The sequence below is a fragment of the Sphaerodactylus townsendi genome, linkage group LG06, assembly GCF_021028975.2.
Source record: "Sphaerodactylus townsendi isolate TG3544 linkage group LG06, MPM_Stown_v2.3, whole genome shotgun sequence".
Lineage (NCBI taxonomy): Eukaryota > Metazoa > Chordata > Lepidosauria > Squamata > Sphaerodactylidae > Sphaerodactylus > Sphaerodactylus townsendi.
The window spans coordinates 85,773,863-85,798,532 of NC_059430.1; the positions used below are offsets into that span (position 1 = coordinate 85,773,863).

The 24,670-nt window shown below is 44.3% G+C and overlaps 1 protein-coding gene across 1 annotated transcript in view; it reads right to left on the reverse strand.

Moving 5' to 3' along the window:
* PRKAR2B (protein kinase cAMP-dependent type II regulatory subunit beta) overlaps nt 1-24,670 on the reverse strand; it is an 80,090-nt gene that overhangs the window by 27,456 nt on the left and 27,964 nt on the right. Inside the window, exon 3 of the mRNA XM_048499489.1 lies at nt 1,200-1,252. Within this exon, the coding sequence (XP_048355446.1) occupies nt 1,200-1,252 (53 nt within the window). The remainder of the gene's footprint in view (nt 1-1,199; nt 1,253-24,670) is intronic.

Sequence of the window (24,670 nt, forward strand, 5' to 3'; positions counted from 1 at the left end):
GCAGAACAAGGAATCTTGGTGGAACACCTCTTACTGGAGCAGTTTAGTCAAGGTGTATATCTAAACTAAAAATCACACCACACTGTGCCCAGAGGCCATAAAAAATGGAAGAATGGCAGATTACAGGAGCATGTGTGCCACTCTGCAAATAAGATCAGCCTGTCAACTATTCAAGCTCCCAAGGCAGCGATTCCCAACCAGGGTTACGTGGTACTCTGGGGTGCCGTGAGCATGTCCCAGGGGTACTGCGGCAATGCTACCGGCACCATTCACTTTTGTGGTGTCACCCACCGGCACCAGCAAGGATATGGAGCTGGCCCAGGGGGCAGGGCCTGCTGCAAGGCCAGCAGCCACTTCCCACCTACCCCCACCCCCCGTGCCTCCCTTCACCCTGGGAGGGGAAGGTGGGGGAGTGGCAAGCAGGGGAACTGGGAGGGGAAGATGGGGGGAGGATGGCAGGGGTACCGTAAGATATGAAGAGTGAGGTCAAGGGTACCGAAACGTCGAAAAGGTTGGAAAACACTGTCCCAAGGAAAGGCTATCTGATTGTCACTGACCCTAATCAATTTTAATCAAGGTTTGGTAAAAGAAATTAATGATTATTTTCATTTGAAAAAAAAAGAAGAAATGAGACTCCAAGCGTATTTCTTTAAATGAGCTTGTGGTGTTATGTTGATTGACTCAGATCAGTAAAGTGCCATGGGAGAGGAGAAGTAAGGTTGACCCCTCTTCCAGCTGCTCCAGTCATATTCAGGTCCCCATGGCTGCACGGAACAAGAACAGAGGACAACACAGCAGACTCTGATCATGAATCTTACATCCAGTTTGGCTGATATTCCCCCTGTCTTCCAGGAAACTTCCCATAATATTTTGAAATGCTGTCTTTGGTACCACTGATCAGCAAACTTTTTTTCAAGATGATCAAATGTATCACTTTCCCTTAAAATATCAACCTTCCTTCTTGAGATTTGAGGGAAAATGATGAACTTTCTATTTATTCAGTCCCTAAAGAGTATTATAGATTGTGAAGGAAATTACAAAGACTGGTATTATTTTAAATTTCATGTTACAGTGCAAGCAAAGGGATGAAGGATATTTTTAGAAAATGCATCTTCTTTTGCTGTTAACAGGAAATTCAATGTAAGGAAATGTGATTACATTTGTAATCTGTCTACTGGGACTAGGAAAGTATAACATACCCTTGATTCGGTGTCATCTTCCTCTTCATCAGGATTGTAAGCTTCTGCACAAACTAAAAAACAAACAAAGAATTGTTTTCCTCTGAAGATGCCAGCCACAGATGCAGGTGAAAAGTCAGGAGAAAATGCTACGAGAACACGACCATACAGCCCGGAAACCACACAACATCCCAAAACAAAGAATTGATTCTCTAATGGCAATATACTACTAATTATTCAAACCGTGCTTCTGCAAATGTTTGTACAAACAGAAAATCATTTCACACAATACTAAATTAATTCTAACCCTGGGGTTGTGCTGAGGCCACTGCCTGCTGACGCTAAGCTACCATTTGACCACAACATTGACTCTACATCAACCAACTAATCCTGCACATGCTGAGATACCAGTAAAGGAATCTTTAAACTCCTCTCCTCAGCAAGAGACACTTTAGAAGACCTTTCTTTAGGCACCTTTTTAATATTTCTCTGGGCCTTGCATTTTCGTGTGAATGAGGGGAGAAAGAACATAATGAACAGTGTATTCTACCAGTGCAGTATAGTGGTCAGAGTGTCAGACTAGGATCTGGGAGATCCAGGTTCAAATCCCCACTCTGTGATAGATGTTTGCTATCAGTCACATGCTCTCAACCCTCACAACAATGTTGGGAGAATAGATAGAGGAGAGGAAAATGTTAGAAGCTGCACTGGGGAGAAAGGCAAATGAAGAAATGAAGTATTTTGCTTACAAGGTGTTCATAGTTCTCTTACAATTTGAGCACATGCAAAGATAAAGAACATCTCACAAATTTCAGAGGCTACACTCTCCTTCCCTCCCACAGGGATGTGTCAGTACTCACAAATAATGCCTTTATGTGAGGGCTGATGGAATGTATTGCACAATTAGCCTGATGGCTCTCTCAATATGCTCATCTAGAGACTCAGATTTGTTTAAATGGTGTTTTGGGGCCAGTATCCCCCATACCCTTCCTGCAATAAAATTCTGGTTTAGTAGTAGTAGGGCTGTATTTGACTTTGTAGAAATAATCTAATGATAATGGATTTAAAGTAATGCTGTTGGCAGAGTGTAAAGTTGACTCTTTAGAAGTTTTTGATAACTACTTATGCTGTCCAATTTTGTAAATCATTTGGATTGTGACAGTTTTTGCCTAAATTAAGTTTTTTTCTAATTGAATTGTGTACACCCAAAACTGAACAAGCTATTCCATATTACATTTTTAACAGGAGCAGAATTACATGTCCAAATCTTCCCTGCACTATCTCATCACAAAACTGTATGCTAGAAGTGTGATAGGGACAGAAGCAAATAAAACCTTGACCTGCAATATCAAATCACCTGGAAAGCTTTTAGCTTTTAGCATTACTGTAGTCTGGCAGCCCTCTGTGGAATCTTCTCAATGAATGCTAAAAACATCAGAAACGATTAGGGACATTAACACAAGTGGTGCTTAAACTGGTTCCCCTTCCCCCCTGCTCCACATAAAAATAAAAAACCTCGCAAGGTAGCCCATGATCCATCAGCAGACCTCTGAACAATTTCTACTGGAATAGTTAGCAACTTCTGGTTTCTAAGATCCTGCAGAAGTACAAATGTTTGCTGTCCTGCTTGCCACCAAGTAGGTACTGTTATTTGCTTCAGTTTCACTGGGAAACAAAATGATTTGCTATGTAAACACAGCTGTATATAGGCAGCTCCTGTCCCCGCCCCCTTCTGCTTTCCTTTTAAGAAGTATGATGGTGAATGGAGTCTCTGTTAAAATGTTACTAGCAATAACAGATTAAAAAGTAGCATTCATGACTAAAATCAGTATGCCTCTCAGTAACCAATTAGTGAGGGCAAACATTAGTTGCTGGCTTTCTTCATTAGGCCCTGCTTCTGGATTTTCCAGCAGCATTTCTCTGGCTACATTATAGAACCTGGTCTGACAATCCCACAAGGTACCAACATTCTGACATTTGTTTGTGCAATAGGATCTTTTAATATAAGTTACTCACACTTCAACTAGGAAGAGATCCTATGCATGAACTCCTCCTTGGCACCTTTAAAATGTGTAAATCACAGGGACAGTCTGGTATCAATGGAGGTGGCAGCCTTGTATAGTCAGTCATGAAAGTACCTTAAAACAAGGGCAGGCAACCTTTTTGCACTAAGCGCCAAAAACATTGCAACCTAGTAGTGTCCCAAAGGTACTGGAGAGCACAAGTTTTGCACATGGCCACACAGACATCAAGAAAAAGAAAAGAAGAAGAGTTTGGATTTATATCCCAGCTTTCTCTCCTGTAAGGCTTACAAACTCCTTTCCCTTCCTTTCCCCACAACAGACACCTTGTGAGATAAGTGGGGCTGAAAGAGTTCTGAGAGAACTGTGACTAGCCCACGGTCACCCAGCAGAAATGTAGCTATGGGAAAACAAATCTGGTTCACCTGATAAGACTCTGCCACTTACGTAAAGGACTGGGCCAACAATCCCAGTTCTTCATATTGGAGACCACCTGCTCTTAACCACTACACCCCACTGGCTCTCAAAGGTGCTGCCAGTGCATCACCTCAGTCTCTGGAACACTGAACTGACTCCACAGGCTGAACAAAACAGGAAAGAGATTGTCTTAAAATATTTCAAACTGTAACCAGCTTTGATCTTTTTATACTGTCATTTTTTCCATTTTAAAATTTCATTAAAGTTTTTAAAACAAATAACTTAAAATACACACACGCTATAAAATAAAAAAGCCAAGCTTGCGATGTTTCTGCGCCAAATATAAACACAATTAAAAATGTACCCCTTGCTCTCTAATTGCAGATATAGAAATATAATTCAATTTGTTCTTACATAATTATTACTACTTAAAAAAGGATACCTCTTTTTTCTATTACCTCTTTTCTCTGTTACATCCATTTTCTTGTTCTCCTTGTCCTCAAATGCACAAATTATCGGTTCATTTTTTCCATTTAAAAAAAGAAATCCATCAAGGGTTTCCAGCTATCCATAAACTTGAGACAATTCTATTCTCTAAACAAGGAAGTAAGTGTACTCATCTCAGCCAATTTCAATATTTTCACAAACCATTCTTCTATTGTGAGTACAGATAAGGTTTTCCATTTTTGCACATACAATACTCTCACTGCCAATATCATATGTAAAAACAATGTTCCGTATCTTTTTTCCAATTGTTTATCCATAAGACCCAAAAGGTAAGCCTATGGTTTCATTTGCGTATTAGTCATTAAAATCTTCTGAATTATTGAATGTATTTCTATCCATTTTTTTTGCTTTTTTACAAGTCCACCATAAATGTTAAAATGACCCTTCATGATGTTCACATTTCCAACATATGTTCAGAACATTTTTATACATTTTGTTATTTTTCTCTGGTGACAAATACTGTCATGTTTGTAGCAAAGTATTCTACAATCTTTCTAACAATTAATACTAGAACAGCACTTCATCAATAGTTTTGGGAAGCTACTCCACTGAGCAAAGAGGAATTGAATATAAGCCTCCCACATCCCAACCTCATCATGGATCATGCTGCTTCTCAAACCAATCATGTCCTTAAAAATTGCCTCTCCTCCCAAGCCTTCCTGTTTACCCTGTGACAAAACTCTAAACTTTACTATAGCTCAAGAATACTATCTACAGTGTTTGGAAACTTAAGGGGCATGGAATGTTACATGAGAATGAGCCACTCATTTCCATTCCACATTGGGCCATCCTGGCAAACTTAATTTCTTTTTGGACAAATGACAATCTGGTTTATTATGAAAGTTCAGAGCCATTACCAGATGTTGGATGGAAACAGGACTATATTTTATATGGCTCTGATTGGTAACTGTAGTCTGCGATATCAAAGATGGGGGTTTGCATAGGAGTGGAGAAATCACCTTATCACTCTTAGAAACGAGGCTAGCTTAGGTGCAATTCTTTTTACTGTAAACATCTGGACAGTGATGTAGGTATAGATTTTTGGGGGAAGGGTTCGGGGTGGCCCTGCCCCCTCCCACCCCTGGGGGCATGGCCACGCCTTCCCAAGTCCCACCCCCAGCCTCAGTGCTTGTAAAAGCAGCTCTCCAAGGCCAGGGATGACAGACTCCCCTGCACTAACCGCCCCCCCTCCACACCAGCTGGGCTCCCAGCCGCCAGCCAGCAGTCCCTTCTGCCCTCCCCTTTGGGCAGAGGCATAGTTAGGGAAAATGGAGCCTTTTAGGGGGGCCCTCCACATGGGCGGCCACTGTGATGCTGGAATCCACCCCCAAACAGCATCATTTTCAATGGTGTTTAAACTAGGGAGCCGAGATTCTCCTTTTAAATCCACCAAGAAGAAGAAGAAGAAGGAGGAGGAGGAGGAGGAGGAGGAGGAGGAGGAGGAGTTTGGATTTATATCCCCTCTTTCTCTCCTGCAGGAGACTCAAAGGGGCTTACAATCTCCTTACCCTTACCCCCTCACAACAAACACCCTGTGAGGTAGGTGGCGCTGAGAGAGCTCCGAGAAGATGTGACTAGCCCAAGGTCACCCAGCTGGAATATGTGGGAGTGTACAGGCTAATCTGAATTCCCCAGATAAGCCTCCACAGCTCAGGCGGCAGAGCTGGGAATCAAACCCGGTTCCTCCAGATTAGACACACAAGCTCGTAACCTCCTACACCACGGCTGCTCCTTTAAAGGGAGAATCTAGGGTCCCCAGTTAAAACAAAATTGAAAGTGATGCTGTTTGGAGGTGGTTTATCCCCCACCTTGAAACACCATCACTTTCAATGTTTAAACTGGGGACCTCAGATTCTCCCTTTAAATCCATGCCAAGGATTTAAAAGGAGAATCTGGGGAAATTTGGGGGGTGCCTGCTGTCAGGGATGCAATTGTTAAGCTAGCAGCACCAAACTTTCAGGGTATCTTTAGGAGACTCTCCTGATGATACCATCCAGGTTTGATGAAATTTGGTTCATGGGGGCCAAAGTTATGGACCCTCAAAGGTGTAGCCCCCATCTCCTATTAGCTCCCATTGGAAACAATGGGGGATGGGGGCACCCCCTTTGGGAGTCCATAACTTTGGAGCCCCTGAACCAAACCTCACCAAACCTGGGTGGTATCATCAGGAGAGTCTCCCAACAAATCCCTGAAATTTTGGCTGCTGGCCTAAAAGCTGTGCCCCCTGCAGGCCAAAAACTGGAAAAACACTAAAAATACAAAAAAACCCACAAATGGGGGGCAGAGCTTCAGACATATAATGCGGGGGTTGAACCCAAGAACCCCCCCCCCTTACCCATGTCCTTGCATCTGGACATTTGGGATTTTCACCTGTCTTCACTTTTCAGTCTTCAGCAGAAACTGGGTCCACAGGAAGTTGGGCAGGAATTAACAACTCCTTCAATTTCTTGCAATAAACTCTGCTCATGGCTGTGAGGAACCTGCTACAGCTCAAGTTTATTTGTATTTGGTTCACCTGGTTTAATGGTATTGCTTTCATTTGAATCTTTATCAGCTGTTGTTGCCTGTGTGCCTTCCCCCTATTTTGTTTTCACCCTTTTTCCACTCCTTTTTAAATTCAACCACCCTTTCCTCTTTTTTCCCTTCTCTTTTATAATAAATCTTCTTTTAATAAAGACGTGGTTTTTCAATCACAATTTAGTTCTCTGGGATATTTCTCCCAACACCAACACCCCCTGGGCCTTCACCTGTGCAACACCGTATGGCTCCAGGTTCTCTTTTAAATGAGCGTGCAACCATACAAAGTAGTTGCGCATACTTAAAGCACGTCTACACAATATTCATGCAAACCAGGACCTCACTAATAAACAGTAGACCATTACTTTGTTCATAAATCCACCAAATCTAAAAAATACAAATGGTAAATAAATTTTTTTAATCCAAGTTTCCAAAAACATTATTTTGGGGCTGTGGAATACATATTAAACGTCAGCTTCTAATACTAAAACTGAGCAGCGGAAGGAATAGTGGTTCAGTGGCAGAGCATCTGCTTAGCACACAGAAAAGCCCAGGTTCAATCCCCAATGCCTCCATATTAAAGGATCCGTAGTAAGTGAACAGAGAATGCTAGCACTGACAGACCAATCATCTGATTCAGTAAAAGGCAACTTCATGTATGTGTTGGTGTGTATGATCAAATGCCAACTGATTTATGCTTATGCCTAATTTTCTATTATTTCCTACTATATAAAAGCCCAGCATGTTTCAGATGATTCTCTCCTTAAAGCGAAGGACTCTAGGAGATGTGGTCCAGAGGGGTCCATTTCCCAAGCAAAGAGAGGCTGATGGGACTACAATTATCACAATCCTTCACACTCAATCAGCAACACTTCTTAAAGCCCCAGAGTCCTCCACAGGGCTGTCCTATTCCTTGCCTGAGCCAACTCTTAAGTCAGCAGTCTTCCTCCAGCTTTGCAAAGGGGGGGGGGTTGCCTAATGAGATGGTAAAACTCTCCCCCATCTTCAAAGGCGCCTTACTGATTCCTCCCCCCTTTGCAAAGCTGGGGGATGGGGAGATGGAAAGAATCTCCCCATGGAGAGCACCCTGCTGACTCCCCACCTTTGTAAAGCTGGGGCATGGGGAGTACTTCCCAAGCACCCTGCTGACTCCCCAACTTTTCAAAGCTTTGCAAAGGAGGTGGGGGCAATGAAGATGGGGAGAACTGCTGCACCCCTGCACCCCCCAAATCTGGGATGTTTGGGGGGGCATAATTTCAATGTTTGACCTGGCCACCATTTCTTGTAGATAAGCCCCTGTTCATGTCTTTTACCCTGGGAGGGTTAGTTTTCTAGATCCACTGTGTTTTTTCTCACAATGGACTGTTTCTAGTACAAATATGTTCTAAAAGAAAATAATTATACCCACTATAAGCAAGCAAATACTCTTTCTCTTGCCATTTTTTTTTTAAAATGTACTCATACAAGCCCCTTCATCCATTTAGGAGATATCATGCATCCAATTTCTGCAAGAACACTGAGCAAAGCTATAAAAATGTAATACAGCATCAACACATGTTAAAATTTAATGCAAATATATATAAAGGGTCTTTTGTGCGTGGAAAATAATAGAGCCATTAGTAACTATGCTTTGTGTTACATGAAATTTAGAAAGGAAAAACAATAGGCCAGGAACAAATGGAAATAAGATTATTTTAGAACCTAATCAAGGTGGAAAGAAATGGATCTTAGATCACAGAAAAGGCAATGCTATTCATACTGTAACTCATCTTCTCATTGGAATGAAACATTAAAGTAATTTTGATACCAAATAAATACTGCATGAGATCACTTACATAAACACAGGATCCACCAGGCAACAAATATGAGGGCAGAAATTAAGTCAATATTCATTTCATCATTTGGACCATATTAAATACAGAAGGGTAAAAATTTTGAAGTTCTCTATAGCACAACTTGGCTATAGAGAACTTCAAAAGTTTTTTACTCTGAGCAGCTAAACACAAAGCATATTTGTCATACTGTTCATGAAACATGGTTTATACCAGTGATATTCATTCCATGGTTCAAGGAAAGCCATATTCATAATCACCATCAACCAGAAGAGGCACATTTACATCTATCCCTGGTATGAGGCCTGAATCTCAGGCAGATTCACAGTTTATTCATTCCTCTGCTGGTGGCTGTTTCATGGTAAGAACCACTTGCCAACCACAAGCCTCACTGGGCAAAGGCCTTGCACGGTTTTCTGAAATATGAAGAGAACAGAACTCAGAAGAACCACAAGCAGTTCCTGAGTCATTGAGTGGCACTGGTCTCTATCGATCAGTTTCTGGGTTTCATGTTGGTAAAGCAATTTTTAAACATAGAGTATTGCCAGCCTCCAGACTAATTGGTGCTGCTCACAACCCTCAGAAGAATCTTATTAGCTGATTAAATTAATTTATTCAATTAATTAATTATCATTCAGCAATTATATATTATTTATCAAAGAAAATGTATTACAGATAACACTATTATTAATTCAGTGTTAAACATACAGTATAACCCTAAATCTACTCTTAGCCCAGGACTTTTGCCTTTATCTTCTATACCATTTAATGAACAAATACAAGACACTGGAAAATTTTCTGATTTGGAGGGTAACAACTTGGACAATTTGGAAGCATTAATGAGTAACCAACATGTTATATTATCGTGAAATTATGATGGAAAATGGGTGGCACTAAACCCCCATTCTTTCAGGGGGGTTTTAAATCACACATGTTTAAATACACTGATACATTGATTTCTTACCAATAGTTCAGCCATTTCATTAAACAGCCATTACAAAATAATCAGAATTTTCCTGGCAAAACATAGTTATATTTAGTTTTGACAATGTATCTGCATCATGATCTGTTTTTATTCATTCATTGGAACAATTATCTGGTCTGAAAATGCAGGATCACCCTACTCTTCTGATCACCATATTAATTTATATTCTTAGCTCGTAAAATAATCCGACCCAAATTACTGCAAGGGTAAAAAAAGTATTTTCTGCACTAGAGTTATTATTATTATTATTTATTATTATTTATTAGGTTTATAAACCGCCCTCCCCCGGAGGGCTCAGGGCGGTGAACAGTGTAAAAAGAGCACAATCAAATTAAATACAATATAAATATAAGTTAAGATGGCTCTAATAATAAAAATAAACCTAACCCCATTTAAAATGCAGCATAATTAATTAACACAAGATGGCGCCTGCTATCAATCCCCACAAAGAATCCCAGAAGGGGTGGTAGGATCTTCATGATGTCAGAGAAGACAAGAAGGGAGGGAGGGAGGGGGCCCCTATCAACGGCTAGTCTCCCCAAAAGCCCGGTGGAACAGCTCAGTCTTGCAAGCCCTGCGGAACTCAACGAGGTCCCGCAGGGCCCGGACAGCTGGAGGGAGAGCGTTCCACCAGGCAGGGGCCAGAGCTGTAAAGGCTCTGGCCCGGGTAGAGGCCAGCCGTATCATGGAGGGGCCAGGGATCACCAGTAGATTGGCCTCTGCCGAACGCAGAGACCGGTTCGGGACATATGGGGTAAGACGGTCCCGCAGGTACGGAGGTCCCAGGCCGCGCAAGCCCTTCTTTCTTTGTATGAAATACTATGATTCAATGTAGCATATGAACTATCAGAAAATGTATTGTCGAAGGCTTTCACGGCCGGAATCACTGGGGTGCTGTCTGGTTTCCGGGCTGTATGGCTGGGTTCTAGCAGCATTCTCCTCTGAAGATGCCAGCCACAGATGCAGGCGAAACGTCAGGAGAGAATGCTGCTAGAACACGGCCATACAGCCCGGAAACCAGACAGCACCCCAACTATCAGAAAAGTCTGATTTGCTCATAGCTGGAAATGGTCAACTGCTCTTCCATTTGATTATTCAGTAGTATTTTCCCTTTAATTATCTTAAATGTCTACTGGTAAATTTACATCCCATTTTCTTCTACAGTAAATTCCATTTAATTTTGAAAAATTCCTTCACATTCTCCCATATGAGAGCCAGATCACACAATGTACTACATCAGCCATATGAATGGTGCCCCAAACAGATTCCCTCTGGTAAGTTCACTAGTGTTGGTGCAGGAACCCCATATTAAGTCTGGAACATCTCTCGGCTTTCAGGAACTTTAAAGAAATGCATTAGCTTTCTTGAAGAGCAAATGGCATCATTTCAAGAATATATTTGGTTGAAGTTGCTGAACAAGATTCATAACCTATGAGACCATAGCCCCTTCCACACATGCAGAATAATGCACTTTCAATCCACTTTCACAATTATCTGCAAATGGATTTTGCTATTTTGCACAGTAAAATTCAGTTGCAAAGTGCACTGAAAGTGGATTGAAAGTACATTATTCTGTATGTGTGGAAGGGGCCCATGTCAATAAAATCGCCTGCACCACTTAGATACAGGAATTCTTTAATTTAAGAGGTAGTCCTCTTTAGATATTTGAGCAACACTCTCTCATGCAGAGGCATACAGCCCATAGGGACATGGGGTCACCCATGTTCCTGGGCACACGCCTTTCTGTCACGTGGGGAGGCGCCTGTGACAAAACTCCTAAGAGCCATTATAGCAACTGTGCCTCAGTCATCTGGGCACTCAAGCAACTTCTGATGAAGACGTGCAAAAACTAGCATTCGTAGCATTTAGACTTCAATGGACTGACTTGCTCCTCGTGGAAGACAGCTGCGGTTAGCGTTCGATTCAGTAGGCAGCGGTTTGGACGATGCGGTTCTGGGCAGGAAGATGCTGTGGAGTTCCTTGAATACAGCAGGAGAAGGGGGTTGGTGACAGAGACCTCTCAGTAAAGGGGGTCAGTGGCAGACACCCCTCAGCAAAGGGGATTAGAGGCAGCTCCCTGGCAAAGATGCCGAAATTGACTGCTTTTCAAGTTTGTTGGACATTGTTTTTCAAAGCACTTAGATGATTAGTGGACTCAGTAAATTTAGCTTGATACAGTATAGCTAATTGTTCGAATTATTCTGGGTCTATTAGTGGGATGCTAATACTGTATAGGGTTTCCTAGCTGCACTTTTTATTCTTTTTAAGCTGTTTTCAGGTAGAGTTTAGGATTTTTAGGATATCTAGTAGGTATTGCATTTTGGTAGTGTAGGTAGGGTGGTTTTCTAGTCCTAGGTCCATGGTGGCGAACCTATGGCACTCCAGATGTTCATGGACTACAATTTCCTTCAGCCCCTGCCAGCATGGCCAATTGGCCATGCTGGCAGGGGCTGATGAGAATTGTAGTCCATGAACATCTGGAGTTACCATAGGTTCGCCACCACTGTCCTAGGTGTTGTTTTTTTGTATTACAGTATCTAGATAGGATGTCGCCATCTATGTTGTTATTCCGTTAATTATGATGATTCTGTTATTACTGTTTATGGCTTGTATTAGTTATTATTGTGGGGTTGTGATCTCATCATTTGATTATTTTATGTTTGATGTTATTAATTTTGATATGCTAAGTAATGATTCTATTATAGAACCCCCTCCCCTCCCTCCACTTCCTTGCATGCCACCCCTCCCCCTCCCTCCCCCCTCCCCCTTTCTCTGCCAGGGTGGGTGGGCCATGTCCAGATGCCAGGCCTTCTCCCCTTCCTCCCTTGCATGCCACCCCTCCCTCACTCCCCTTCCCTTGCATGCCACCCTCCTCCCCTCATCTCCCCCTCTCCCTGCTAGGGTAGGTAGGCCATGTCCAGATGCTGGGCCCCCTTTCCCTGTTGTTTCTGGGTTGAATTTTTTCCCTTTCCCTTCCTTGTCTGTCTTTATACTGATATGCCAATAAAAATTGTCTTTACTTGACTTGTCTTGACTACTGCTAAGATGTTATGATATTGTTATGTCATGGAAGGCTTATGCCAATAAAGGTCAAATGAAATGAAATGAAAATGTCATGGAAGGTTATCTTGTTGATTATATCATGTTATGAAATGTCATTATACTGGTTATGTTACGAACATTGTTGATTCTGAAACATCGTCATGATCTAGTGATATTGTCACTGTTGCTGTTATTGATGTTTGTGATTATTGCCATTATATTGTTATGCTTACTGTTTTGTTCTAAATTGTTGTACATCACCCTGAGCCCTTTGGGGGAGGGCGGTATATTAAAAAAATCCAAATTCCAAAACAGCGTGCACTCCAGCCACACACCATTGAGCCCACCCCCCCTGCAGGGAGGCAGGGCTCGGTTGTGGGTGGCCACAGCGCCCACCTGGGCTGCCCACCTGCTGAGCCTGCACCCTGGCCTCTGTGCAGGCTGGCTTTTGCCCTCCCCAGGCCCTGGGGACAGAAGGAGCCAGTCTGCAGAGAGGTGGCGCAGGGCTTAGTCTGAGTCCCACCCCATGTCCCAAGCCCTGCCCTGAGCCACCCCAAGCACAGAGGCAGGGGGCGTGAGAGGAGGTGTTGCCCCAGGTGCCATTTCCCCTCGATACACTTCTGCTCTCATGTCTAATGGTTATACTTTAACATGTCTGTTAGACTTTAAGATGCCACAAGTCTCTACCCTAATACGCAGAACCACTGTAAGTCAAGCAAGAAATGGCTGCCTAAAGGAGTGTTTGAATATTTCATATGGAGCTTGAAATGCCTGGTTTTCTAAGAGACCTTCAACCCAAAGTGAGTGTAGCTATACCTCATTATAGAATCCATATCCATATTGTTGGGAAGATAGTGTAGAAACACAGTACAGCACACTGTATAGGTAGGAGGTATAATTGCTCTGTTACATGGATTATATGAATAAAGTTTTTTATATCTATAAACTGCACTAGTTCCAGATGCTATCAATCAGAGTTTGGCACAAAAGAAATTATTCTGAAAGTTACCAGACTGCTATGAAATACTGCATCAGTCATTTTCAGCTTTCAGAGTCATGTTTGCAATTACTATCATCCAGAATAGCCATGTTTACTTCCACCTGATTCACGAGGCCTACAGTTCTAGGACTACAGTACTAGGAGAAGGATCTTTGCCCCTGTGAGGTCGCTCTCCCTGTGCTTTCCTTGCTCTCCTCCTGGAGTCCCAGGTCATGTTGGGAGGGTTTTGCCTCAGGCAGATTACAGAGAAGGCAGGTGCCTCGCTCTCTCTGGCCCTGGCAGGAAGATTCCCCTGTGTGATGTGGAGTCGCCTCTGCCCTATTCCTCCCTGGCCAGGCCCTTCCCAGCTTCCTTTATGGAGGTTGCTCCATACCCCTGACCCATCCCAGTCACCCAGCAGCCTGGTGCTGCCTCCAAGCCCTTCCATCAGGGATCTGATTGGCCAGGTTGCCTGGCTCTCCCATTCTGCTCCTGCCTACCCCATCACCTCTCCCATGTTCAACCTTGGCTTTTCCCTCAGACAACGAGGCCTGGCTATCTTTGGGCAAGTGCCACCCACCCTCCTCGTCTGTGGTACCACCTGGCCATGCCTTCCAGCTGGGTGGTAGACCCCTGCTGCAGACCACTGCTTCCAAGTTGCCATGGCAGTCACCAACCTTGGAGTCACCTGATCTCCCTGCCTGTGGCAGACCCTTCTCCAGCTGCCGGCTCCCAGTCCGCTCTCTCCTGCTGCCATGGTTCACCTTGCTGAGGTAGGGCCTGGCTTCGGGGTCCCTGGGCGGGCTGGTGGCAGTGCAATGGGCTGGTGGGGACTGAATGATCCACAGTGGGCTCAGAGTGGGATAACCCCACTTTCCTGAAGCATGGGGCAGATGTCATATTGAGGAACATTGCTCAGAAAGATCTACAGCAGGGGTAGGGAACCTGCGGCTCTCCAGATGTTCAGAAACTACAATTCCCATCAGCCTCTGAATGGTAGGGGTTGATGGGAATTGTAGTTCCTGAACATCTGGAGAGCCGCAGGTTCCCTACCCCTGATCTACAGGCAACATCTCAAAAAAGCCACATATGACTCCCAACCCACTTAGTGAGTATCAGTGTTCTGTGCGTTACTTCTATCCACTCTATGCACACATCAACTTTCAAAGAATACATTTTCCATCTGAATTTTTATTTTTATTTTTTCAGAAAGAGTGATTGGAAATTTAAAAAATACACCAGAAAATTCAGTTTGATTCCAGAGCTTGTGGTCAATTCTTAATCACTGGAAAGTTCTATTTCTGAGCAGCTGATACATCGTCCAAAATATCTGAAGTTACGGGAAGCAACTATGTTTACAAAACATAGAAGAGGAACACCTACTCAAATATGCTTACTAGACACAGCACTGGCAATAACAATTGCAAATATTTAGCATGCAACTTAAAACAGAGAAGTTTGGCAGCAGAAAGTAGCTAGATCTGTGTTCAGGGTGGGTACAGCAGCTCTCTTAACTAAGTTAACAGGATTGAAACTGGTCAGAACTGGAGCCTCCCCTATTCAAGACCTACTAAATGGAATGGAAGTTATACAAAGACTAAGCTGAGAACTCCAAGGCTCCCATTTATTTGCAATGGAGTTGTTCACAGTCCATTCAATAAAGTAGGCTATCGTTGATTTTCTGAGAAGAGGTGATCTATCTGCTCATTGACTGAGGGCTTGATGGTATGGTAGCAGCACTTTTCAGCACTAAACATTTTCCATCTAAGCAAGTCTAATTATTGTACCAGATATTTTCATACTGGATTGCTTTAACAAGTTTTAAATATGCACCACGCAGTGAATTGCATTTTGTGCAAAAGATATTTTGAAAAAATTGAAAAGATCTGTTACCATCACCTTAAAAACATTCTACCTAGCGTTGAATAAATTGCTCCTCATTTTAATATCTTTAGTGTCTTAAAATATTCCAGATATTAATTACCAATATTTTAATATTTAGTGCTGTCTCTTCTGACTGGCACTGACTCTCCAGAGCCTTCCACAGTGCCTGATATTGCAGTCTTTTAAGTGGAGATGCTCGAGCCTGAATTTGGGATCTTCTGCAGGGAAAGGAGAAGATCTACCACTGAGTCCCAGCCCCACAGCCCTTCAAACTAGAAATGCCAAATGTGCCATTCACTATGCAAAGCATGTACTCTATTCCAAGGTATCATCCAGCATTAATATCTACAACAACAAAGCTATACAGATATATCTTATGGGAAATCCATGAAACAACTGAACTCTCTGGTTAGAGCAGGCTAATTTTAAAATATATATATACATATCTTATGAACCTTATGACTGCTAAATGCAGATGCAATGACTTGTCAGTTGTTACGGGAGCACAAATATGCTTATGTAAGCTACAGAGGACCTCTGCAAGCATTGCTTACTTATCCGATCCTTGATCTAAGGAACTCCACCCCCACCCCACCCAACACACAACACACATTTAGTTTAATGACAGTGGCTGGCCAGACATCAGTGTGGGAAGGGGAGAAAATATTTTAAGGCAAATTAATAGTTGAATGAAACACACACTAGAAAACAACACTGATGAAAAAAAATAGTAGCCAAATCTACCACATTAAAACATTGGCTTCAGTTTCATGTTTGTTTTGATTTTAAAGCTTTTTCCTCACAAAAGCTGTTAGCACTCATCCTATTTAATGAGGTTTTTAATTTTCCAGTAGAAAAAATAAAAGAAAGGAGAGAAGTGTGAGCCTCCTGCTGTACAGTTAGTTCTCACTGTTCGCGATTACAGAGTTGGAGAGAAATACAAACTATTTATTTCTTCCTTTCTTGTATGTAATAGGAAGCAGATAAAACTTAAAAATCTCTTTCTCTCTAGCTTTCAGACCAGAGACTTGAATTTGACAGATACAGTTGCTAGTCGACTTTGACAATTTCTCTCTTTAACAAAGACACCTCAACAATTTATCAAACTGACTTGATAGACCTGTAAATATTCATTTGGAAGACATCAGCTTCATCTTCTTCTCTAGAAATTATATATCCAAGCCAGATTTTACCAAGACACTGTGATAAAAATAGCATGAATAGGATTAGTAGATAATTATGCTACTCTCAAAATTTCACATTTTGACTCAACAATATAAATTCTTTGAGTTTACTGAGAAAAGTTGTCTATTAAAGAAATTATTCTGTATATTAAATTATGCTTTTGTTGATTTACATTGATTTTCTTTTAATCTATATTCCAATCAAGCAGCCTTTCGAAATAATAATGACTCTAAATATTTTGACTCTTCAGAATTGTCCAAAATACTCTTCCCTTTGTAATGTGCAACATTTACTTAAATATCTGTATTTGAAGTAGATTGTTGGTATACAACTAGAAACCTACAAGGACTTGCAGGAGGCAACTCATTTTCCATCTACCACTATTTCCTCTTCCCCTTTCTGGAAAGCACCCATGGCCTCATTCCTTTTCCTTTTCCTGCTTCTGTTTCTCATTCTAGAGTTGCCAACCTCCAGGTGGGGCCTGGGGATCTCCTGGAATCATAGCAGATCTCCCAACTACAGAAAACAGTTCCCTCTTAGGTTACAATCAATTGCATTCTGCACCAAGAGCTTTAGGTCCAAATGAACCAAATACTCTATGTAATGCCTTATACTATGTAATTCAACAATCATTCAACAAAGAAAATTCCAAAACTGTTTTCCTATCTCTTTGTTTAACAGGTAAACTGAAAGAAACCCAAATGGCCCTCTGGTTGTTGTGGGCTTTCCGGGCTGTATGGCCGTGGTCTGGTAAATCTTGTTCCTAACGTTTCACCTGCATCTGTGGCTGGCATCTTCAGAGGTGCATCACAGAGAGAAGCCCACAACAACCAGTTGAGTCCAGCCGTGAAAGCCATTGAAAGTACATAAAGTGGCCCTCTGTTCAATAATGATCAACATATAAAGTACAGTTTAAATCAAAAATGGCATTTCTTTTACAATGGCATCAACCCAATACTTCACAAATGCATAATGGTCAACACAGATCTCGTTTATGGTTGATTAACTTCCAGTTAGGTTTCTAATTTTTTGGTACTTCTTCAAGCCCACCTATAAACTATAAAATAACACAGATAATGCCTTTTGCTATGTAGCTGAGACCCCATGTATCCATTATCCCACGAAGGGCAACCAATCACTTACTTAAGCCAAGCTTCTGTAAGTGCACTCTCCATGCAAATGCACTTTAGAAGTCACTTAAGAGCTCAATTCATTTGCTTTCCTATACAAAATCGGCTATTGGTTCACTCACCGTGAAGAGCCTTTCTCCAGTTAGGCGTGGGAAGTCTGCAATGGGTTCTCTTCTTGTCTGCTACCAGGAGGCAGGGTCTTCTTTAAAAGAATTGCTTCCCGTTGACCCCTCGTCCGGGTTAAGACTCAAGAAAAAAACATCTTAACCTTTGAACTAAACCCCCTAACATAGAGGGATAAACTAGACGGATAATTCAGGATTTGGATGGAAAACTGTTCCAAGGGAGGCTCGAGACTTCCTACGTCTACCTGGAGAAAGGCTCTTCATGGTGAGTGAACCAATAGCCGATTCTCCAGTAGACGTGGGAAGTCTCTGATGGGACCTTCAACGCAGCGTCCCTGCTCCCTGGGTGGGAAATTAGTTTTCCGTAACTCAGATCCAGAATCTTGGTGCCGGAAGGCAGTCTGAACTGGCGGACCAAGAATCTAACCTATAATGTTTAACTAATGTAGATGAGGATGACCAGATGGCCGCCTTTACATATATCCCTCAACTGGTATTTGTTGCGTAACAGCTGCGTTGGTAGCAGCGCAGCGGGCAGAATGAGCTGTAATAATCGATGGTACCGCCAATTTGGTGGAGGCGTAAGCCCGGTGATGCAGGTGCGAATGGCGTTGCTTATGGCAGCACCCGACATCTGTTCGCCCAGCCTAGGATGGGTCACATTGATGAACAAGCTGTTGGACTTTCTGATTTCCTCCGTTCGAACCAGGAACGTTTTAAGGGACCTGCGCACGTCTAATTTGTGCCACAATTTCTCCCTATCGCTGGTAGGTTTGGGGTAGAATACCGGAAGTACTATTTCCTGTTTTAAATGAAAATTTGATGCGGCTTTGGGCCGGAAGGACGGGTCTGATCTTAGGGTGACCCTGTCCGGATATATTGTGCAGCAGTCAGGGGAGATGTTGAGAGATCTGAGCTCTGAGACTCTCCTGGCTGATGTTAGTGCTACGAGGAATAAGAGTTTCATCCTCAACCAACGGAGGTGAATTGACCGGATTGGTTCAAAGGGCGATCTGGTGAGAGCCAATAACACTGTGTGTAGGTTCCAGGAGGGAAACCTGTGAATTTTGGGAGATTGTGTTTGGGAAACTCCTTTCAGGAACCGTAGGATGTCTGGATGCACGGAAACACGGTGGCCCTGAATTTTGGGCCAGACCGTGGAGAGGGCTGCCAGCTGTCTACGGAGGGTTGAGGCTCTGAGGCCTTCTGTTACCCCACCCTGAAGGAATTCTAGGATGTGTGCTAGTCCCGGTTTCTGGGGGTCCAATTGTCTAATGGAGGCCCATTTTACAAACACCTTCCACGTGTAGTCATAAATTCTAGTGGTGGATCTACGTCTGGAGTCTAGTATGGTTTGTATGACCTGAGGTGAGTAACCTTTTTGCTCTAACCCTGCCCTCTCAATAGCCATGCGGTTAGATGCAACCTGTCTGGGTCCGGGTGCCATACCGGTCCCTGAGTGAGAAGGTCTGGTCGAGATGGTAAGGGAATCGGTTCCCCCACTGCTAGTTCTAGTATTGTGGAGAACCAGGGTCTGCGTGGCCAGTATGGAGCTATTAGGATCACTGTTGCCTGTTCCTGGAACAGACGTCTCAGTAGTTTTGGAATGAGAGGTATAGGTGGGAATGCATAGAGAGTCTCTGGGGGCCAGGGGGCCGTGAGTGCGTTGGTTGCTAAGGCTGTCTTGCAGAAGAAGCGGGACATGAACTGGCGTAGTTGAGCGTTGTTCTGAGATGCAAAGAGGTCTATCTTTGGGCTGGGAAAATGGCTCATTAATTGTTGGAAGACCTCCGGGATAAGTGCCCACTCCGCATTGTCCAGGGTCTGTCGGCTGAGCCAATCGGCCGTGGATAACTTGATGTGTTCTCCTTGTATGGCTGAGCGACTGGCCCCGGCCCAGCTCATGATCTTGTCGGCCTCCTTCTGCAGGAGTCGCGATCTGGAGCCTCCTTGGTGATTTATGTAGGCCCCCTGCAGCTATATTGTCCGCTTGATTAATACTTGTTGGTGTACTATCTGATCCTTGAAGTGGATGAGGGCTAGGAGGATCGTGACGCGGTTCTAGCAGGTTGATGTGAAGGGATTTCTGAGATTGTGACCAGTGTCCTGAACCGTCTGGAGATCCCAGGGTGGCACCCCAGCCCGCCAGGACTGGAAGGCCCGTGGAAGATTTGGATCCGTTCCCGGACCAGGTAGACCTTCCCCTGAGAAAGATTGTGTGATTTGGTCCACCATCTGAGGTTGGTTTTCAATGAGAGTGGGATGATTATTTGTTGATCCCGTTTGTGGGTGATGTCCCATTGGTACTGGCAGCGCCCGCAGGGTCTTGCATGCATTCTTGCCCATTGAACAGCGTCGATGGCTGCTATCATCTGACCTAATATGCTCGATAGGTGCATTAGGGACATTTGTTTCTTGGAGATGAGGAGAGAAACTTCCTTCTGAATTTTCTGGACTTTGGGTCTCGGGAGGAAGAGGGAATTTAGCCTTGTGTCTACAATTACACCTAAGTGCTCCATCCTGCATGTGGGTCTGAGTGAACTTTTGGACTTGTTTATTAGGAAACCGAATTGTTGTAGTGTTTGAATTACCATTTGGACGTCTGCGAGTGCAGTGGCTTTGGTTTTGGATCGAATTAGAATGTCGTCCAAGTAAGGGTGGACGTGTATTCCCTGTTGTCGTAAGTGGATTATGGGGGGCAGCAGAATTTTGGAGAAAACTCGGGGCGCAGATGCAAGCCCGAACGGTAAAGCCTTGAACTGGAAGTGTTCCTGCTCCACTGCGAAGCGGAGGAATTTTCTGTGTCTTTTGTGGATGGGGACATGGAGGTATGCCTCCGTGAGGTCGAGTGAGGTTAGGAATTCTCCTTCCCTGATGGATGCTGTGATGGTGCGCAGCGTCTCCATCTTGAATTTTGCGATCCTTATGTGTTGATTTACATATTGGAGGTTGAGGATCGCCCTCCAGTCCCCTGACTTTTTCGGGACGGTAAAAAAGTGGGAATACACTCCCGTGTGTTTGTGTTGTGCAGGTACATGCTCGATGGCTTGTATGGAGAGTAGGTGGTGTATTGCGTTCAAGGTTCTGTGTCTCTTGTCTGGGATGTGGCTCAGTGGGGATGGGAAAAATCGATGCTTTGGGAAGTGTAAGAACTCTATTGTGTAGCCTAAGTGAACTACTTCTCTGGCCCAGGCATCTGCAGGTGACTGGTCCCATTGTTGGCTGAAGTGAGACAGTCTCCCCCCCACTGGAATGTGAGCGCAGTCATTGTCTGTTGGTCTTATCAGACTTGGGGAATCGGTCGCCTCTCCTAAAGGGATGAAAGGATCCCCTTCTTGAAGGTCCACTTGAGTGGTATTGTTGTTGCCAGTTGGACCTATTCCTGTCTCCGTTCCGAGGGAAGGAACGAAAGGAGCGAAAGGATCTAAAGGAACTGGAGGAACCCCTGTTGGAAGAACTGTCCTGTCTGACGAAGCGTGGGAGTAGTTTCCTGTCATCTTTGTCTTTAACTAGAATTTGGTCAAGTTCTTGACCGAAGAGCTTTTCTCCCTCGAAGTGGTAGCCGGTGACGGCTGCCTTAGAGAGTGCATCCGCTTTCCAGGAGCGGAGCCAAATGGTGCGTCTGGTTGCGACTGAATGGGCCATTGATCTGGCCGCCATAGCCAGAGCATCCAGGGTGGAGTCTGCTAGGAAGGAAGCTCCTATTCTAACCCTGTCGATCCCTTCCTTGATGGCTCTGTGCTCGGGTGGCAGTAGCTCTGATATTCTTTTGAGCCAAGCCAGGAGTGCTCTGGCCACGGTAGCTGATGGGAGAAGTGCTTTCATGGATATGGCTAGGCACTCGTGTGCCCTTTTAAGGTGCACATCTGCCTTTCTGTCTTGAGGATCTTTGATAGAGCCGTCTCCATCCCTGGGAACTAGGCTACCTGATTGGATGGATGCAACGGGAGCATCTACCAGAGGGACCTGCAGGGATTTGTGAACGTAGGTAGGTAAAGCGTAGAGTTTCTTGGCTAAGGGAGGAGGATTTTTGCTGGACGCGGATTCTGCCACTCTTTCCTAATTCTCCTTTCAAAGGCTTCTGGGATGGGGAAGCACGACTTGTCCGTTCCATCCTGTTGGAAGTAATCCTGATTTCCCTTGGGTCTGCCTTTGATAAGTTTGAGTTGTTGAGGATTGGGGACCTCCTCTGCTTCTGCAGAATCTTGGAGGTCCAGGGCAGAAATCGTTCTAGAAATCAGGAATGGAAGGTCTTCTAACTTGAAAAACCTGGGGGTTTGTTCACTGGGCTCGACCTGGCTATCTTCTGTGTCAGAGAACTTTTCCTCTTCTTCTACACACTCCCCCTCACTAATGCCTGCTTCGCTCTCTGATTCATGTGTTAGAGTGGGCTGAACTGTCCCAGCCGGGCAGTTAGGTGCATGTACTGGAGTGCCCTGATGTTGCAGTTGTTGGATAAGTAAGTTAGCAAACTGCAGGGGAGAAATAGAGTTCCAAGCATTTGGGTTGTCTGAAAGGTTGACCTGGCCTCCCTCCTGAAGGGAACCGGAGTTTGGTTGCCCAACATCAACATTTCCCTGGGGCACATTTACTTGCCGTGGTTCAGGAGTTTGGCGCACTTCAGTCTCGGTGTGCTTGCGCTTCTTTGTCGCCTTACGCCCCTGGGAGGTATCAGGGGGCCCCACGCGTTTTGGGACTGTGCCCTCATGCGCTTAGTTGCTGGTCCGCCGATTTAGAGCCGGATTTGGACTGCAGACTGCTGGACTCTCAAGGGCTGGCGCCAGTTGAAGGAGCGTTCCTGCCTGTCTCTGGCTGAGTGGGAGGAAGCTCTGGCTGCCGGCCAGGTGGACTCGCGGGTAAAGGTCTCCCTTTCGGGGGAGAACCGACCATCCGCCATCGTTGCCGCCCGCTAGGCTAAGGGAAAGCCTCGAAACAAGCTCTGGGAGCGCGCGCGGTTCGCGGCGAGTGAAAGGCGGCGTTAAAAATGGCGCCCGGAAGCGATCGCGCCAAAAACAAACGGCGGCTGGATCGTGCGCCTCTGTTTTCGCGCCAGAAAATGCGGGCGGCGCTTTGAAGAGGCGCTGCTTCGGCCCTCGACGGAGGGGAGCGCATGCTCCGACGGCCCGCGGCAGCGGGAGTCCCTCTTACGGGATAATTACGGCTGAGGGAGGGGGGGGAGGGGGGGAAACGAACGCACAATAGGAATTAAAGATAAGGGAAGCTAAAAACCTAGAGTCCTTGAAGAAAACTGAGGAGCTCTAATAAAAGCCTTGCTCTCCTGTAGAGGCAGGAAGTCAACTGGGGATCTTAACCCGGACGAGGGGTCAACGGGAAGCAATTCTTTTAAAGAAGACCCTGCCTCCTGGTAGCAGACAAGAAGAGAACCCATTGCAGACTTCCCACGTCTACTGGAGAATATAAGCACTACACATATATTTCAACAGATGAATATACTACTACTACACACTGATTGACTATTGATTGTATCTTCGGGTGCATCCACCACCCAACTTATGATGATGGACTCACCCTAGTTCCCCTGGAGGACATGGCTGCTTAGAAAGGTGGAGTCTATGCCTCCACCTCCTCCGCAAATCTCCTGGTATTTCCTAACCTGGGATTGGTAACCCTATCTCCTTACCATCCAACACCCAACCTACCTTACTTGGCTCGTCCTCTCTCTTAAGCTTTTCCTTCCTACTCCCAGCAGCCCTTGTAGCACAAAAGTATGGCCCAACTTTGTGATGCCAGGCCCACTGTCATGGTAGGGAGCCCTCAAAGATTTATAGGGGTTATCTCACTTTTCATTCTATCTTCCTCTCCACACTATTTTCTCTTTCCCTCCACCTGGCAACCTTCTTCCCTTTCCGTGCCTCATTCTCTCCTCTGCAGGCATTCACCAACCTAGCTTTATCTGCCTGTATCTTCAGCTATATTTATCATTTATTTAATTCACTTTTACCCCACCATTATCCACAGTGGGGACCAAGGCAACTTAAATTATTCTCCTGTCCTTTCTTTATCCTCATAACAGCCCAGTGAGGTAGGCTAAGCTGAAAGTATGTGATGGGTCCAAAATCATCCAGTAAGTTTCCACGGCAAGAGGCAGAATTCCCTACCCTGAAATTCTAACTGAACCTACCCTACCCAGACCCTACTCTGAAAGTCTAACTACTACACCATACTAGATTTTAGAGGACACCTACTGTTAAACAGTAGTGGAGTCATACAAAACATATTGTATCAAAATACCCAGAAGTTGCTGCCAGGCTTAGGATTGTCAACCTCCAGGTGGGACCTGAAGATCCCCTGGAATTACAACTGAATTGTCCCTCTGGAGCAGAGGTGTCCCACTCTGGCACTTCAGATGTTCATTGACTACAATTCCCATCAGCCATGCCAGCAGGGGCTGATGGGAATTGTAGTCCATGAACATCCGAAGCGCCAGAGTGGGATACCCCTGCTCTAGAGAACATGGGTCCTTTGAAAGGTGAACTCTATGGCATTGTATCCAGTTGGGGCCTCTTCCCTCTCCAAACCCTGCTCATTTCAAACTCTATGCCAAAATTTCCATTAATTTCCCAGTCACAGTAATTTCTTATGTCAACCCGCCATAATCTGAAACCACAATGGGGAAAGTCATGATGGGGAAGGGACAACTGTACTCTGAAATTAACACTTTGGGTTGCACCACACATCCTTCACATAAACATTGTCTCTCTAGGAAATACACACAAAGATAAAGAGCTCTTCAAAGCTGACACTGCTGTGGGAGAAAAAAGGAATCTGGAGACTGGGATAAAAAGCTAGAAATAGGCAACTAGGAGCAATGAATGGACAAGGCCAAAACCATGAAGTATGTTAACAC